Below are 19,286 nucleotides of genomic sequence, written 5' to 3'. Positions count from 1 at the left end.
ACAGCCTTCTTTTCCCCACTAAAACTAAATGTGCAAGGTTGATTCATAGTCTTTGAGGTGACCAAGAAGACATGAGTGTATCCTTACAGGGTGAGAAGACACAAGTAGCCACCGGTCACCGACTGCTGTGAGCGTGCATTTTTCTTATTTCATTATTCAGAGATAGTTCATTTTTGTTATTTACGGATACTTTATTTTGTAGGTCTGTAGATTGCAAAAGTATTTTTTTTGTATACAAGCATCAAAGGAACATCTCGGAAGGAGTTGTTTCACCCGAACTGCTTTCACTTCCGGACAAAATATTGCCCAATGCGCATGCGCTTTCCCCAACATGGCAGCTCAGGTAGAACTGTCATGTTTAGATACATTTCCAACGCACTTAAATCCTTTACACGTGCTTGTTATCAAGTCACAATTTAGATATGCGTTTCCAAGTTGCAATGAGCCTACTTCGACCCTTTTATTCACCTCACGGAAGCTTCAGACACTCGGGAAAACTGCCGTTTTGCTCTGCGCGCACTCAACAGAGGAGACGTCAGGTTGGGGATCGGATGGAAACGACACAACTTTAAAACTGTACACAAGTAAGATCTTTCTCAAACACTATGGTCTCCAGGATGATATAAGGGGAGTTGTGCGCTCATTGTCACCGTTTTCCCTTAGAAAAGTTGTTATAGGGGCACGAACAAGACAGAGTTTCAAGTGGGCAAACTCGGATAAGTTTTCCAATGGACTTCTCGTACTGGCTTCGTGCCAAGGTCAACCACTATTGGCACGACAAGGGGACTCGCTATCACTTCCCTATCACCCTTTACTTGGAGATGATATATCTCAAGTGCAACACTCTCTGTTCGACTTAGTTGTGTTGGAGTGTACACCTATAACGCAGGGGATGATAACAATCAACACAACAGTGGTGGTCACCGACTGCAGAGACATTGCGCAACATGGTGCACTGGAGACCTCGAATGCTTTGGCTACTAGAAATTTGACCTCGCTATTTGTCTCTGATTTTGCACACTACGCGAATAGTCTTGGCGGGGGAAGCTCTTTACTTGACAACAGGCAAGTATTGGACTCTAGTTTATCCGCTTTTTTGCAAGCACTGGAGTGTAGGCTGGATGTCAGAATCGTGGATATTCGTCGCTTGTACGGTCAAGGGAGAATTGTACTAGTGGAGAAGGGCGATGCTAAAATCGATTTAGACAGTACTGTTTTCGTAAGCAAACAGTTGCTGCTCAAACTCGGGTTATTCAACCGTGAGTGGGTAGTGGTGTCTAGGTTTAACTGCTCATCAGAAATGACAAAGACGTCCTACAGAGGCGAGTCCCTGCCAAGTCCCGGGCAAGCCGATGATAACGCACCTGGCAAAGAGCCATCTAAGGGCACCGAAATGGTCCACCTCGGCTCGGTTGTTGTGGCAGATTTCAGCAAGTGTGCAGAGTTGGACCTTCAAGACAACTTTGGCTTCATATCGCCGACTCATTGGTTCAACATGTCGAACGGAGAGCCAGTGCCAGTCAGTAGCAGAGCTGTGAAAATAAAGGTGAGTAAATATTTGTACATATTTGTTCTTACATTTTAGTTGAAAGTTAAGTGTTGTGCTTCATTGCAACTCAACTTTTTTTCTTCTTAGTTTATATTCAAATCAATTTGAATAGGTTAAAGGGAAAGTTTAATATGAAAGGGATGTGCATGCCCATATACGCCAATTCTCAAATCCTGGAACATACAAGCAACTGACAATTTGGGGCACAGATCTGTCTTCATAAAATAATGATCATAATGCTGAATTCTTTGCTGCATTTCTTTGAATTATCTCAGAGATGGAACCGGGTCGTTTCTCAGTCAGGTCTTCAGCTTTCTGAGAGCCTCTCTCGATCAGCATCACCGCTGTTAGCCAAAGAACTCCACATTGATGCTGTCATCTCCCCAGAATACAGTTCTCATGGTCCCTTTGACAGTATCCTCTGTGAGCACTTTACCATACCAAGGTTAGTGAAATAGTCTGCCCTTCTATCTGTACTCATTAAAAAAAAAAGTATTAATTAGTAACCAAACGGAAGTGAATGGGCTGAAATTGGGGAGGAACTACCTGAATTTGGCCTATAAGAAACTCACATTTTCCGTTTGTTGCAGAAGATTTTTCTATTGTGTGCACTAATGAATGCGTCTCTGGCCTTGGTTTGTGCTTCATTCTGTTGCTGGTTTGTTGCGTCTTCCCTGTAGGATTTGTTTTGCACGCACCGTGCTGTATCTTTTACCTTTGTTCCTTCTCTCCCAGACTTGTGCAGCTGGGTGGTGTTTTGGGCATCCCATCTGAAGGGCATCCTGAAGTCTTGGAGAGCAACTCTGAGGGAATCACAAGGTCCACACGTCAAGCAGACTAATGCTTACACTTATTTATCCATTTACCCTCGGGAACAACCGAGGGAGGTTGACCACAATGATTTAACAAATGTTTCTCCTATACTAAAGTGTGTGTCAGATAAAATGGCGTGCCACCATATCTTACTGCTTTAAAAGTCAAATCAACATGAGCACATGATTGGGTATTCAATGACACTTTTCTTACTTCGAACTCTGAACTTTCGTTAGGTGGCCGGTTGTGTATTTCAAAGTGAAAAAGGTTTGTGGCTCTACAGAGGAGGAAGACCAAGGTCCTTACCTTGCAGACACTGTCCACACATCTCTCTACATGGTACGTTTCAACTTTTTACATAAAATGTCACATCAATAGCTAGATTCAGACAGTTTTAAGACTGCATGCATAAAGTGAACATTCAATACTACTTATGTCTTGCTCTTTTGAGTGGTGAAGTATGTATTTCAATAGGCCTACGCTTGGAACTAGGCTAGTGCAAGGCCCCTAAAATGTTGAGATGCCCCTACCCGAGGTTTAACAAAACACGACCATGTTTTCACATATCTTTAAGTTAAGTTCTCCCATATATGAAATGGGATGTGCATGTAAAAATGTACAGATATATTATTGTGAAAATAAATTACTGCAGAAGTGTTTAAATTTTATAGATATTGTGACACCCCCTTAACTCAAAAGTGCAGAATAATGCCCGGCTGGAGGGGTGTGGGTCGCGTAAGCTCATGCAACCCAATATTGCAAGCTCTGATATTGCTAAAATCGTACATACAAGTAGTCAGCTCTCTGCCCTACATACACAAACAAACAGCATTAGGATGTCATAATGCATCTTTGAAATGTAGAGCTGTAAACGCACAGATACAATAGTCGGAAATATCAACTATGAATAGTTATAAATGTAAACTTCACTTTTTGGTAGCTATTCAATAGACAACTTTCCAAGTTAAATTTGTTCTCATTCAGTGCTGTATGGTCCTGCCTGACAAAAATCCATACAGTTACATGTTGTTTTGATGTTCTGGCAATTGTAATTTTATATATTTCTTTATTTATTTCGGCCCTTGAGCAAGGCAGTTAACCCCCAACAACAACTGCTCCCCAGGCGCCGATGACATGGATATTGATTAAGGCATCCCCTCGCACCTCTCTGATTCAGACTGGTTGGGTTAAATACCGAAGACACATTTCGGTTGAATGCATTCAGTTGTGCAATTGACTAGGTATACCCCTTTCTCCTTCACTACATATGCACACTGTAGTGTAACTGCAAGCACGCGACAACTGTAATACAACAGTCAGCTACTCTAGTAGTGTATGTATAGCCTTTTCCCCATCTAAACTAAGTGTGCAAGGTTGATTCATAGTCTTTGAGGTGACAAAGACATGAGTGTATCCTTACAGAGTGAGAAGACAAAGTAGCCAGTGGTGGTTGTAGTTCTGGGGCCTGACCTGTAGCCAGTGGTGGTTGTAGTTCTGGGTCCTGATCAGCTTGCACAGCTAACTGGTCATTCTTTTCAAGTTGCAGTGACAAGAGCAGTCTCCTTCCTGTATGACTGGTGGGGTATTGGGGCTGTGGGGTGATCAGTTTCCATTTCTACAGTTCGGTATTGTAAGTCAGCAGATGCAGCTTGCATACCAAAGAAACCCATTAACTAAGTGGAATGTTGTCCCAGCCTGAATGATGCTTGGGATACTGGTTGGTTGTAAGGAGAGTCTGTGAAACGGCTGTCACAAACATACTATTTTGTATGTATTGAATGTGGTAAAAAGTCCTGCAGGTCATGCCCTACATATTTATTTATATTCCTTTGGAAGTCAGTTAGGATGATAATCTTTCCGATATTAACTGTGGGAGGTTGGCATTGATAACAGACTGGGGTATGCCCAGCAGGAGATGTGGAATGTGAAAGAACCTGTGAGGGTGACCTCAGGTTACGTAGAGGTTAGCTAGTGTAACTAGGTCATAGACTGTGATTTAAGAAGCATTGGTTTTGAGGGACAGCACAGTTCCACACACACATACATTTGAAGATGATCCCTGGGATTTGATGGACAGTAAAAGGGTTGCAGAGGAGCATGAAAGCTAATTCTTCATATGTGAGTCCAGTTCAGATTGGTAGCAAAATGGGTACATATGAGGGCAATGCACACCAGCATTTTCCAGATGGTATTATGGCTGCAGTACAGTTCCATGGTGTCTCTAGTAGTGCCTGAGGGAAGGACTGATGCTGGAGTGGGCTTATCAAGGACTGTTCTGGGAGATTCAAGATAGTATTGATATTGGAGAGGTTCAATTGCTATGACATGTGAAGGCCCACGAAGTTGATGGCATTTCTTGTCAATGAGTGTCAGGTTGTGTTGGTTCATTATAGTGAACACCAGCCTTCCGCGCTTGTCATGTGTGGTTGCATTCTCTTCATACACCATAGCTGTCACTAAGTCAATATATACAGCAACTCCAGGGAAGACTGCCAGGATGGTGGGCATGTTTGTCTGGAAGAAGCAATGTGCCAACTCAACCTGAACAGGATAAAAGCCACCGGAACATTGTGCATCACAAATGCAGTAAGCCAGCTGGAGGTCATATTTGATTCAGGCAGACAAATTGGACTAGCAATGAATCAAAGCTCACTTCTAAATTCATAAGGAGGTGACTTAAGAGCCCAATCCTGGAGTGGCATGTTATACCACAGTGGGGGGGGAGTTGTACAGCTAGGGACTGAGTGTCAGAACCCAGGGTTGGATTCTCTTTTCGTTGGAGCCTCCCGGTTGTCTCATTGATCGTTAAAGAGGCTTGTGACTTGGAATATTTGGGGCTGCCATGCCAAGCAGTCTGCTGCCATTTTATACATCTAGACAAGGATGTTTGAGTGTATATGTTGGGCATATTGGATTTATAACATAGGTGAAGTACACACAAATAGTCTTGAGTACAGTGCAGCATAGTACACAAATCACAAAAATGTATCTCTTAAAACGTGAACTTATACAGGTGATTAAACCATCATTTAATGGAAATGTGGCAGCCATATTGGATTTTGGACACCATGTTGGATTTGGAGTTATCTAGTCCCCCCAATGTAATTGTGACAGTAGGGGCTAAACAAATCCAATCCACAGAGGAACCTTTGACTGAAAAAAAAGACAGTTTTCAGTGTCTGCGATACAACCATCCATTCAATAATGGGAGATATGGAAAAGCATGGTCTGTTTGTCATACCTTGGGCAAGGGTATCTCAAAAGCTAAAGCCCTTTTTGAGGATTGTCTACGAGCTTAAAAGAAGACATGTCACAATCATCAAAGTAAACATGACTAGACCCCTTACAAGTTTGGAGACTACATCGCATTTGCTAGCAGAGACATTTGCGTTGGCTCATTTAATGATAAATGAGGTCATTTCACCCCACTGTTTGCCAAGATGATTAGCTCGTCAGCTAAAATTGTTTACAGTTATTTAGCAACCTCCCCTACACTCTTTTGCTGCTTTAAACACCTGTTTCAAAATGATGAGGTTTCTCCAGTTTACTTTTTGCAACTGAAACACACCTTCCATGCATATTACTTGTCCTTTTAGGGCGGCTCCACCAATAGTCTGGCTCCCTGTTCCCTTGTTGGGGAGGAGCCTTCCCTCTGGACTAGCCTGTCTCCCCCTGGGCTCTCCAGCACCGTGGACCAATTCTCCACTATCATCCAGCCCCACATGAATGAAAGGTCAGTGTTAACTAAGCAGGATGACATCATTTTACACAACTGGGCTGTATTCATTAGTGCTGAAGTTGCTGGGAAATGGCTGACAACACAGCTCTTAGCTCCCTCAGTAGATGCCTACTGGAGAACGTATTTGTGTTGCTTTTAATCTTTTTAATGAATTTATCTTATTAACACAGTTCTAGCTAGCTATTTGTGTAGGTAGCTATCAAGTAAACACAATGGGCTTTATTCAAAGGTTTTGCTATTTAAAACGCTTTGCAACAGAAACGAGAGTTTCTTATCGGACATCTTATTGGAAGTTCAGGTAGTCCTTCCCCGTTTTCTATTTGGTGTCTAGTAAATACGGTCCTGGGCATCTTCCCGAAAACAGACACGGACATAAATGCAATTCAAATCATACGGGTTACCATTATTGGCTTGTATATGTCAGCTGATACCGCAGACCCAGGGCAACACGGTAAACAATATGTAAAGTGTAACAACAAGATTTAGTCATAGACAATGTAACAGGATACTTACTGTATGTAGAATAACTGTTATCCCCACTCCTTTGTATCACTATGCTGACTTTTTTTGTTGTATCAACTTATTTTTGAAGCTCTGCTGCTCTGATGAGCGGCTGCACCATCCTCCTCCTGGGACCGAGTGGCAGTGGAAAATTCACCTCTGTCAGAGCTGCATGCCGTAGACTCCATCTGCACTTAGTGAAGGTACCCTTCAGAATCACACAACTGGCTTATTGCAAGATTGAATTCAAATACTAATGTACATGTATTAGTTTTTATGAGGTTACTCGCTCTATAGCCATTAGAATTGAGGTAGTAATATGATTCATTTCATGTGAAAAACTCAGTCCATAAGCAGATCAAATCTAAGGCTATCCTCACACTTAGTTAAGATACTTAACTTTAGTCTTAAGTTGCTTATGTCAAATGTTTGGAAATGTTCAAAAGTTTCCTCTCTCTGCCCCTGTGCAGGTGGACTGCGTGACCCTCTGCGCCGACACGGCCGCCTCCTGTGAGGCGAAGATGAAGTCTGTCTTCCAGCGAGCTGAGGCCCACCGGCCGTGCATCCTGCTGCTCAGGAACCTGCAGTTGCTGGGCCAGCCCAGGGATGGCGCCGAGGAGGATGCCAGGGTCATAGCCACCCTGTGCCAGTTCATTGCCCACGCCCCTGCCAGGTAGCCCATCCATCTTAACATCTTAACACCAAGGCTAGAATTCCGTCGATCCCGGTCATAGCTATGTTTATGCAGTGCCTTTACTACTACTGTAAGCTTCTGCCTGTGCGTGCGCGTGCACACACACAAAGATGGCGCTGACGGAGATGGCAGCATCGCAACTAGCTCTTAGAAAATTTTGCAGTATTTAGTTTTTTTACATTATTATATCAGGAAATGTTTTTTGTCATTACATACAGCCGGGAAGAACTATTGGATATTATAGTGGTGGTAACTCTCCAGAACTACCAGCATTAAGACCAGGAATACGACTTCCCTGGAGCAGATCCTTTGTTCACTCTCCCCTGAGCAATTTAACTTATTCCAGAGGCCGACCCAAAACATCGGTGGCTGAGGAGAGGCACTCGAGGCGGCCTGCTGGTTTGACCTAGGAGGCGCGCACACCACCCACCACTTCTGAGTATATTACTCACTAATGTTCAGTCTTTGGATAACAAAGTTGATGCGCTTAGAGCAAGGATTTATTTCGTGGCCTATGACATATTTGTTTCACGGAAACATGGCTCTCTTGGGATACTCTGTCGGAGTCGGTAAAGCCAGCAGGATTCTCAGTACGTCGCGGAGACAGGAATAAATATCTCTCCAGGAAGCAGAAGGGCGGAGGGGTGTGTTTCATGATTAACGATTCATGGTGTAATTCTAGCAACGTACAGGAACTCAAGTAATTTTCTTCACCCGACCTAGAATACCTCACAATTAAATGCCGACCATATTATCTCCTAAGAGAATTCTCCTCCGTCATCGCCACGGCCGTTTACATCCCACCTCAATCCGAAACCTCGACGGCCCTCAAAGAACTTCACTGGAATTCATGCAAACTGGAAACCACATATCCTGAGGCTGCAGTCATTGTAGCTGGGGATTTTAACAAAGCAAATCTGATGACTAGGCTGCGGAAGTTCTATCAACATATTGACTGTCCTACTTGCGCTATTAAGGCTCTCGACCATTGCTATTCAAACTTCCGGAATGCTTACAAGGCCATCCCCCGCCCTCCTTTCGGCAAATCTGAGCAAGACTCCATCTTGCTCCTCTCATCCTATAGGCAGGAACTCAAACAGGAAGTGCCCGTACTTCGTACTATTCAATGCTGGTCTGACCAATCGGAATCCACACTTCAGGATTGTTTTGATCACGTGGATTGGGATATATTCCAGGTAGCTTTCGAAAATAACCTAGACGCATACACAAATATGGTGACTAAGTTCAATAGGAAGTGTATAGGCGATGTAGTACCCACTGTGACTATTAAGACCAACCCTAACCAGAAACCGTGGATAGAATGGTAGCATTTGCTCGAGACTGAAAGCACAAACCACCGCATCTAACCAGGGCAAGGTTACTGGTAATATGGCAGAATATAAACAGTGTAGTTATTAAATCCGCATAAGCATTTCGATACACCCGCAATAACATTAGCTAATCATGTGTATGTGACCCATAAAACTTTATTCGACACACTACTTATTCTGATAACTGGAAGCATCTACATGGTGATAATAGTATTTGTTTTTTGTTGTCAGATAAATGGGACCTACTGCGTAAATAACAAAATGTGAATTCAGTTGAATTGAGCCACCCGGACCTTATTGCAACAACAAGAAACAAAACGTTACTTTTAGTATCATTGAATGAAAGCAAAGAAGGAACGGCTACGTCTATAACCTCCGTAACTCTCTCCCCCTCCCCCTTAGCGTGGTAGTGGTGGCGGCGGTAAGTAAACCCCGGGAGCTGTCGTCTGACGTGATGGCAGCCTTTATCCACCAGGTGTCGATAGAGAGCCCCAGTGAGGAGCAGCGCCGGGCCATGCTGGCCAGCCTCAGCGAGGGCATGCCCCTGGGAAGGGATGTCAACCTGGCCAGGCTGGCCAAGCACACTGCGGTGAGATCCATAGCATGTTTTTATCCATTATATTCATACTTCATAGACACCAGCCCAATTCGGATTCTCCCCAATATTTCTGTTTACTTGTTCACATCCCCCTTCAAGGATTTAAAAGGCACCAGATTGGTTTAAAGACCAGTTGAGAATCTATGGAAGTGAGTTTGGTTTTGTGGAAGACACATTTGGAAGGACCATGACTTTTGATGATCCTTCTAACACCTCCCCCTCTATCCTCTTTTTATATTTCTCTCTATACCTCCCTCTCGACTCACAGGGCTTTCTATTGGGGGACCTCAGTGCACTGCTGACTCAGGCTGGTAAATCTGCCCACGCAAGAATACTCCAATCCTGGTGAGCCATCCATTCGCAATTGCTCTCCTCTTCCCCACTGAATATCCGCTGAACTCTAGCAACTATGCACAATGTGTTGTACTTGTTATGTTGTATATTGTGTCCTATTCCTTGTGATTCTCTGTTGGCTGCATATTACTACTTAAAAAAATGAATTCTTTCAAAAGGACATCATACCACTACAGAATGACTGAGGCAGGCATTTGTGTTCAGTTTCCCAGAGGGGGCCAGTGTGCAGGAGGAAGAGGACCTATGTGCCTGTGGGGTAACCGTCCTGGCCCAGGACTTCACCAATGCCTTGGAGACCCTCCAAGACGCCCACTCTCAGGCCATCGGAGCCCCGAAGGTACAACCCGAAAATGGGGTGTATGGCTATTTCTCAAATGATCTAAATAATCGTCCCCTTCCTTGCCTCCTCTCCTACATTGCATTGGCCTGAAAGAACTGACCAGGTGAAAGCCAGTCTAATGATGACCTTCCACCCTATTGTTTTCCAGTCGGTGCAGATAAAGGAGAGATAAGGAGACAATATTTTTGTTTTAGATTTTTTGTTTGTTTAGCAGTTTAGATGAAACCCATGTCTCTGTTACGATTCTCTACCCTTCCCCTCACTCGTTCATTCCCCCTCATGCATTTAAAAATCATTAGATTTGTTACAAGCATGGCTCGAGGGAGTTTCCCACATATTCTTCATACCAGTCCATTCCTTTTAAATCCATGAGTGGAAGTGTACGAGTGCACACTTCACGAAATGGGTAGAGATTTAGACTGTAGCTCATGTTTCACTGGCTCAGAGGAGACTGACACTGACACTGATCAACTGCGTATGGTGGAGAAGTGTAACGTGTGTGTGTTGTCAGATCCCCAGTGTGCGCTGGCAGGACGTTGGCGGCCTGCAGCAGGTGAAGCGGGAGATCCTGGACACGGTGCAGCTGCCCCTGGAGAGGCCCGAGCTGCTGTCCCTGGGCCTGCGCCGCGCCGGCCTGCTCCTCTACGGGCCTCCCGGCACGGGCAAGACCCTGCTGGCCAAGGCTGTGGCTACAGAGTGCTCCATGACCTTCCTCAGGTAGGAGACAACCAGAGGAGACTGGATGACTGGGTCAAGTTCAGTAGGGCACACTGTAGTGAATCAGTTGCAACGGCAAAAAAGTGTTTCTTATTGGACAGGTTCAGATAGCACCTCCCTGTTTTCACGCAACGTTTTCTCCCAACTATATATGACCCTGGTGTCAGGGGAAAAAGGGATGAGAAAGCTGGAGAAATGTCATGGAATGTTGCAGATACATTTCTTATATAGAGCCAACATTCCCTATTCTAAGTGACGGAGAAGTGTCTGTTCTACATAATATATTTCTATCCGATTGTTCTGTAATGTTGCACCCCCCTGAGCCCGGACACCGGGTAATGAGCATGGTGAATAAGCGAATCATCCATATTTGTTCCACACATTCACCTGAATGATTGTGCTTGAATCCTGATGGCTTTGTCTTCCTCTTCGTTTAGTGTCAAAGGCCCGGAACTCATCAACATGTACGTGGGTCAAAGCGAGGAGAACGTGAGAGAGGGTGAGTGTAGTAGTGGAGTTAGATGGCTGTTCGTTCAACTCCCCTGGGCCCGGCATGGCTTGCCAGTAAGGTTTCGTCAAAGTGACCTTTCTGCGTTGCACGTGCTTATCAACCCTAAATCGGGCCCTAGTTGAATACATTCAAACAACTATAAGTGCAGTTTACACCTCTCTGTAAAACCCTGGTCTATTGACCGACAAATCCCTGTGAGATCGAACAAATTGTTTGCATAGAATCCAAGCTCACTACTACTTTTGTACTGCCTTATGCTTGTTTTTCTTCATGCTCCTGTTGCATTGTCTGAAAACAGCCTAGTGCAGACAAGAGGTCAAGTCTAAATATACGCATTTATACTACCGTTCAAAAGTTTGGGGACACTTAGAAATGTCATTGTTTTTGAAAGAAAAGCACTTTTTCTTTGTCCATTAAAATAACATAAAATGTATTGGAAATACAGTGTAGACATTGTTAATGTTGTAAATGACTATTGTAGCTGGAAACTGTTTAGAAAAGGCCCATTTATCAGCAACCATCACTCTTGTGTTCCAATGGCACGATGTGTTAGCTAATCCAAGTTTATTTAAAAGGCTAATTGATCATTAGAAAACCCTTTTGCAATTATGTTAGCACAGCTGAAAACTGTTGTCCTGATTAAAGAAGCAATAAAACTGGCCTTTAGACTATTTGAGTATCTGGAGCTTCAGCATTTGTGGGTTCGATTACAGGCTCAAAATGTCCAGAAACAAATACCTTCCTTCTGAAACTCGTCAGTCTATTCTTGTTCTATATTCCATTCAAGATATATTCCATTCAAATTGTAGCCATTTCCAGCTACAATAGTCATTTACAACATTAACAATGTCTACACTGTATTTCTGATCATTTTGATGTTATTTTAATGGACAACAAATGTGCTTTTTGTTTTTCAAAAACAAGGACATTTCTAAGTGACCCCAAACTTTTGAACGGTAGTGTACATTTGGTGAGAGCCAATGCCCTATGATGTGACTGTCCTGTACATATGATTTCCAATAAAATGGTTCTTCCTCTCTCTCGTTCAGTTTTCTCCAAAGCTCGAGCGGCGGCCCCTTGTATCATCTTCTTTGACGAGCTGGACTCTCTAGCGCCCAACAGAGGGCGCAGTGGAGACTCTGGTGGAGTCATGGACCGGTGGGTGGGATTGATTTTGGGACAATACACCACTGAAAATTATCATTATGATTTTTTTATTTATAATTTAGACAAAGCGGTTAGATCACGTCATAAAATATTATGCAACAAACGCAGGTTAGTATGGAGCTCCAGAGTCGCCCTACATTTTCCGTAGGTGAAACTGGACCTTTTTACATTCCATTTTTTCTCAATGAGGCCAATGAAAGTGTGTGGATATTGAATAATCTTTCTACTGAAACACTGTCATTTTGTGGAGCGTTAAAATATCATGAAGGTGTTTTGCGTGTTCAGAAGATCAGTGACTGTCTTTTCTTGTAAAACCCTGCTTCCCTCTATTTATATAGGATCAGTTTACCCTCCCCAAATTCTGACCTTAATCGTTGGGGGGAAACAACCGAAAACTGATCATAGCTCAGTGCCTAAGAACAACTTCATCCTCTCCCTTGTTTGAACCTGATCTCTGTTAACTGTAGGGTGGTCTCTCAGCTCCTGGCTGAGCTTGACGGACTTCACTCCTCTGGGGACGTGTTTGTGATTGGAGCCACCAACCGGCCAGACCTGCTCGATCAATCATTGCTCAGACCTGGCAGGTGAGATTCAAATGACGGTTTGTCTAGTCAATCAGTGTGGGTCTCCTCACAAAGCAAATGTTTATGTAGTGTACGCCTACAGGCATGTACCTTCTGAAAATGTCATCTTTTTAGATGTTGGACGGGTCTGTACTTTATTGTTCTAAAAGCCTTTTTGTCTTTTCCATTGTTTTTGACCTTATGGTTTCCCCGGATGCTTTTTCAGGTTTGACAAATTGGTGTATGTTGGGATCAATGAAGACAAAGAGTCTCAGCTGCAAGTTCTGAAGGCCATAGTCAGAAAGTATGTGTCCTGCCTGATTCTCATTTATTGTCAAACATGAACAGCAAAAAGCTGGTAAAAAGTACTGGTGTTCTTTTGTTCAATAGTTATCCTCGCAGAATCAAGGTTAAAGTGCAGAAGTGTGTTTCAAACATGGTATTTGTGCTGTATGTGAATTGCTATGCGTTTCTGTCCTCTCAGGTTCAAGGTGGACCCCAGCGTCAGTCTCCAGGATATAGTGGAACGCTGCCCTCCTCAGCTCACAGGGGCGGACATATATGCTCTCTGCTCCGACGCCATGATGTCTGCCATTAAGAGGAAGATTGCACGTGTCACCGACGGTACGTTTGGCCCTCACATTTTCCGTATAAAGTTTGATTAAAAATCCTCCTTCAGGTGTAAAAATTTTTTTTTTTTTTGCTTAAATACAGGAATTTGAAAGCCTGAAACAGAAGCATGGTGTATGACTGTGATGTATGATTGCCTCGACTGTTCACACGAGTGGGCTAAACAAACGGTCAAATCATTTGAAAATACAACAGTTCCACTTTTAATATTTAAATGTAATTAGAATGGTGAATCTTCAATGGTATCTTTATCTTGTCCATTTATTAAAAAACATAGTTTTGGCGTTTTGAAAATCAAATCCATGTGGACAATCTATCCAAATAATGTGCCTATAAAATCCATAGTCTCATTGCTATAAACCCATTTTGTTTCTTGTGTTTGTCCTATCCCTACAACCTCCTCGTATCATGTACTGTAGAAACAAATTATAATATGAATGCATCTTATTTTGGCAACACATGGACAGACACATTACGAGATCATTCCGAGTCATGTTTAGAAGTTTTTACTACAGTGTAAAATTTGTGGCAATTGTTTCTCTATGAATTTTTCATACCACAAAAACTTAAACCATTATAAATGATGTACTGGAAAATATATAAAATACCATTCTTTCATATCATCCTTTCTAAATACCAATGTCATATCTACTGTTAATAGTATTTTAAGAGGTGACCGTCTCAGTTCCTATGGCAACCTCAAGCGTTAGTAACAAGTGCAATAGGGACTTATTTATCTCTTTCACACTCTCCTTTCTCTCCACAACCCCCTTCTACTCTGCTATATTCTCTACCCCCTTTCTCTCCACAACCCCCTTCTACTCTGCTATATTCTCTACCCCCTTTCTCTCCACAACCCCCTTCTACTCTGCTATATTCTCTACCCCCTTTCTCTCCACAACCCCCTTCTACTCTGCTATATTCTCTACCCCCTTTTTATCGTTTCCACTGCCCCTCCTTTTCTCTCTCGCCCTCTTTCACTCTCAGGTCTGGACACCGAGGATACTCCTCTCATACTCTCTGCCGAAGACTTTAACCAAGCACTGGATTGCCTCAAACCGTCCGTCTCTGAACAAGAGCTGCTCAAATATAAACTCATTCAGCAGAAACTCACTGCAAAATAACCAAGCCACCCAAGCCTAGTGCCGCCCAGTTATGGAGCTAAGCTATTCTCTTCTGCATGCACTACGTTACCCCAAATCCTCTATCACAAGCGTGTATTCCTCAAGTGTTGGCTCTGCAAAAAAACTGTGGTTGTGAAATTCTCTTCCTTTTCTCTGCACTAATGAGTGAATGAGCAGTGTCATTTAGGCCAAGGGACCAAACTAGTACACAACCTAATTAATGCAAAATATTGTAAGTGGACCACATTTGTACAGTTTGCAATTTGCAAAATCAATCTGAACAGTCAACGTAAGGTTTGTGCTGTATATTTGTAACCACTAGTTTCTGAATTGACCTTAACTGAACTTGGCAGTGTTAATGGCAGCAACAAATGCATATGAACATTGTTCAAATGAAAACTAGTATATCCATGTCCCATCTTTACTCCTAGGAGGGCCATCACTTTCCTATATTCTCAGTGACACTAATGCTGCTGTTCTGTTTAGTTTCTCTATTCTCACTGGAGTTACGAGCCAATTGAATTCCATTAATTGCAAAGTTGACTCAACTTTTTGAGTCTTGCATTTCAACAGGATGTTCCAAATCTGAGTGGTTTATTATTCCAATGCTTCCCCAACCTGAACTATTTTGAATGCTGGTTTATTTTACAAGCCATCCTTTCAGAGACTTGTTTGAGCAACAAAAGACCCAGCCAAGCCATCAACAGTTCAAATAAAAACCATGAATATAATGAGTTGATGGAAAACCAGCATACTCAAGTTCTCCGAGACCAAGTTTTGGGTAACACTGGTTGATGCCGAGATTCCCCTTCCACCCTGTAGATAATTTGCATAAAATAAATTCAGTAATACAAAATTCACTATAATGAAACATTTTAAAAACACAAATCACTTAAGTACAGTTTAGAACAAATACACATTAAAACAAAGCTACCGCATTAATCCATGAGAGTGTATCCGGTCACACTTTGTATTAAGTTGGCAGTTTATTGTTTTAAGAAATAATTTGCTACAGCATGAGTATATATGAGTAACAAAGCTGATGTTTTTCTGAGTGACGCATTGTTGGAGGAATTTCAATGTGTATGGTTCAAACCAGAGTTGAGCTTGAACTAGAGTTTAGTAATTATCTACCTTAATTTTGACTATTCCAATTTTGAAGATTGAAGATTGTATAACGGAAGTGAATGTATTTACATGTGAAATGGGACAACTTAGTATAAAGTGTAACCATGAAAAATGAGTAATTTATCATATTCAAAGATTGCTATCAATGTGAAAAACGATACTTATATTTTTGTATGATGAGACATTGTGCTTCCCATCTCATGGTAGCAAAAATGACAATGGGATTACAAAAGTAAGACAAAAGAATCTATAAATTGTTAATTGTGTTAACTATAACTTTCAAATGGTGCAAACTTTTTTTTCTAGCGAGATTAAGTGTTTGTAATTTATGATCTGATTTTTAAAAAAAAGTGTATTACTTGGGTTGGTAAAATAAACTTTACCAAAATATTAACTTGCTTTACTTGAAACCTTGCCAATACACTGCAGTGTCATGTGATATTTTAAGTGCTTTGTTATTTCATGATACCTGATTTGTGAAAGCTTGCCATTCACCTAAATACAATAGGCAATATTAGATAATGTAGTAATAAAATTAACAAAATGTTAATTGCCAAATACATTTTCTGTCTTGTACATGGCACTGTAAAAATAGGCTTTGTGATTTGAATGTAAAAGTGTTGCCTAGAATTGTTACCTATTTGTAAAGGAATACAAGTATTTCGCTACACCTGCAATCACATCTGCAAAGTATGTGACCAATACAATTTGATGAGATTTGAACGTTTACCTCAAATGTTTAACCCCTTCGCGCTCTGTTTTTCCCCTTTCAAGTCACTTAGATGGTTTATGTAAAATAAGGAAAAATGATGGGTCAGATTGTTAATGGCGACTCTTTCATTGGCCCAGAGTTGCATTAATCGTGTGTACCTACTGTGGTTTAGATATTTGCCCCTGCTAGCCATGGAGAGGTACTATTTTCTTATTCACCCACTCAAACACAATTTTGCTTATGTGAAACAACAAATCATTCTCTGACTGGAAAAGATATAGCCTAAGAACACAGCGATAGTCAGTTCTGTTAAACTAAATGTATGCCACTGGATGTAAATAATGTACAAGTCACACTCATTGTACTATAATGAACCATAACAAATTTGGATTTGAAGAGATATACAAATGGGTGTGTAGAAGAAGATCTCGATTTAATCAGGGGGTCTAGATCTCTGTTGCAGATCCCTTGTTTTCACAAAAGACGGTAAACCTCTCTGTTTGCTTTGGCTTTTAGTTCGTTGCTTCGACAAAGATTCGAAACGTAGTTCTTCCATGTCTTCGTCTTTCATATCCAACTCCGGTGGGGAGATCCTCTTTGCCAAGACCTCAAGTGAAATGCAGCATTCGATTGCAGGTTCTATAAGACAAAGAACATGTGTTTTTCAATTGGATCATCATTTGTATTTTGACAAATTAACTGATTAATTGCTATAACAGGCCTATATAGTTCAATATTCATTTAGATATGGCAATGATAATATATCAAGATAATGGGGGAAAAACAAAACAAAGGACAAACTGGTTACTTAGGCAATTGTAAAGTATACAAGTGATCCAGGTTGAAATATGCTAACTGCTTCCACTGGGAAATGATGATTACAGAGGCAAGATGCCCACTAGGAAATGGGCCAGATCATTAGCATGCCACTAGCATCGGAGTTTATGCTGCTTGGTGGGAATTTAGTTCTTAAGATGTTGATTGATCCTGTATGTTAGATCTTATTGCCAACCAGAAGTCTGACCATGTAGGTTGAGGGGGTGCTGACCTTTTTGACGCCTTCAAATTGATTTACTTAACTACTGCACCCCATCTTCACTATGCAAATGCATGTAGCGTTATCCTATCCTAGAGACTATGGCTGTATTCAGAATTACAAAGTATGTTTAGCTGCAGTGTACGAAGTATGTATGTTTAAATATGGTTGACAGACCAGGATGTCATACAACATTTGCCCCAAAATTGAATAAAAGCAAGGAATGTCTGATTTTATGTAAGAATTGCAGCTCTCAAAATTAGATATATTTTCTACCACTGAGGTCGCACAGATGAGTGCAGTACCAGAGACTCTAGCAGCAGAGGGCACACATCAAGAGTACAAGATGAATATGGGGATCTATGGAGTTTCTCCAATAGAAGTAAGAGCTTACAAAGTTAAGTAAAAATGTTTATGGCAACCGGGGCTCAAATGTTGATATGACACTGTAACAATGTTTAGATTTAGCCATGAATCGGTCTATTCCCATTGTATGTTGTAAAACTTGCCACTGGTGGGACACATCAAACGAGTGGAAAACTGAATGCAGTACAATGGAGGAAAACCAATTGTTTTCATGTTATGGCTAAATCAAAGTGGCTATTTATTGTATGAGATCACTGTACACTATCACGGGAGTGTTTATTTCTATCCCAGAAGGCATTACTATAGGAAGGAGTTGTGGCTAACAACAAAGATATGCCCCTATTTGTCTCAGATCTGATTGACATATTTAGCAGCCAACACTTAACCTTAATGAGCGATGCGATAGTATTCTGATGTTTGAAATCAAACTGTCATGAGAATGGGAAGCTAGCTGTAGCCCAAGCTAGCCTACTAGCAAGGTACTAACTCGAGATAACTCTACAGTAAAATGGCAATATTCTTGTCAAGAGTTTGGGACCTCTAGGTGTTTGATTAACATTAGCATTTGCAATCCCACCCAGAATACCTGCCCATATTCACTACCGGATGTAGTATGTTTAGTACAATGTTGCATGCTCATGTATTTAGCAAGTAGTTCCCCATTCTGCACATAGCCTAAAGTCATGTGGAGGGCCGTTTGGCATATTAGTAAACTGTGGTCTGTCGTTGGGGTAAGATTGGAACCTCTGCTGGGTACTCATTCTACTGGATTTAGAGGACAGGAAAGTGTGCTGTGCACAATTTGCTCTTGAGTTCTTCCTCTTTTCTTGACTGGCTTTTGAAACCCGACAGGTAGGTATCACAGAACTCTAATTATTAAGCTGAATATTAACCATCAACTTTAGTGTACAGTTAATATTTTATCCAGTTACACTTTACATCAACAGGTAAAACACATTATGCAAAACTTCTCAGAAGCATGTTTTGGCCTCCTTATGTCTTATATAATCTAGTAATGATCCTGACTACGTTTTGTCACTTGAAGATTTGATTAGACATATTGCAAGCCTTATAATACGACATCTCAAAGGCTCCCTACATGCTGATAAGTTATAAAGAATTTTCACTATTTCAATAAAGTGTTACTGTTTATCCCTTTACAGTAGTAGGCATTATTCATTTCTGATTAGAATGTACTGTTTCTATTAAGTGTTGGAAGACCACACACTCATTTCCTTAGACCAATAACTGGTCCTCAATCTCAACTGTTGGGGTTGGGTATCTCTTGTGACGGGTATAGCTATTTAAGAATCATCCGTTTTGAGGGGAGGGAGTTTATTCTTACATGTAACACTAGCCATATTTACCGCTTACGTGGCCTTTGCTACTTTTGTGCGCTTCATCCTTTTCCTC

At 41.7% G+C, this 19,286-nt stretch overlaps 1 protein-coding gene and 1 long non-coding RNA gene across 3 annotated transcripts in view; one reads left to right on the top strand and one right to left on the bottom strand.

Annotated features, from left to right (window-relative positions):
- The first annotated feature begins 295 nt into the window (after positions 1-295).
- pex6 (peroxisomal biogenesis factor 6) lies at positions 296-16,149 on the top strand. The gene is made up of 17 exons (XM_046310831.1): positions 296-1,546; positions 1,825-1,994; positions 2,285-2,368; positions 2,599-2,701; positions 5,959-6,095; positions 6,694-6,805; positions 7,073-7,275; positions 9,030-9,216; positions 9,494-9,570; positions 9,784-9,916; positions 10,431-10,636; positions 11,074-11,135; positions 12,197-12,305; positions 12,782-12,898; positions 13,104-13,181; positions 13,362-13,501; positions 14,495-16,149. Exons 1-17 carry the CDS (start codon positions 332-334, stop codon positions 14,629-14,631), a joined length of 3,270 nt encoding a protein of 1,089 aa, XP_046166787.1. The 5' UTR covers positions 296-331; the 3' UTR covers positions 14,632-16,149.
- A 736-nt stretch (positions 16,150-16,885) lies between these two features.
- LOC124002964 overlaps positions 16,886-19,286 on the bottom strand; it is a 9,310-nt gene continuing 6,909 nt past the window's right edge. For both annotated transcript variants that reach the window (XR_006833174.1, XR_006833175.1), the window contains exons 2-3: positions 19,241-19,286; positions 16,886-17,110 (exon numbers count right to left, since the gene is read on the bottom strand). The exon at positions 19,241-19,286 is cut by the window's right edge and continues 102 nt beyond it. This is a non-coding gene — a long non-coding RNA (uncharacterized LOC124002964). The remainder of the gene's footprint in view (positions 17,111-19,240) is intronic.

The sequence above is a fragment of the Oncorhynchus gorbuscha genome, linkage group LG18, assembly GCF_021184085.1.
Source record: "Oncorhynchus gorbuscha isolate QuinsamMale2020 ecotype Even-year linkage group LG18, OgorEven_v1.0, whole genome shotgun sequence".
NCBI classification, from domain to species: Eukaryota; Metazoa; Chordata; class Actinopteri; order Salmoniformes; family Salmonidae; genus Oncorhynchus; species Oncorhynchus gorbuscha.
The sequence above is the reverse complement of the archived record's forward strand: the minus strand, read 5'-3'. Positions and strand labels throughout refer to the sequence as shown.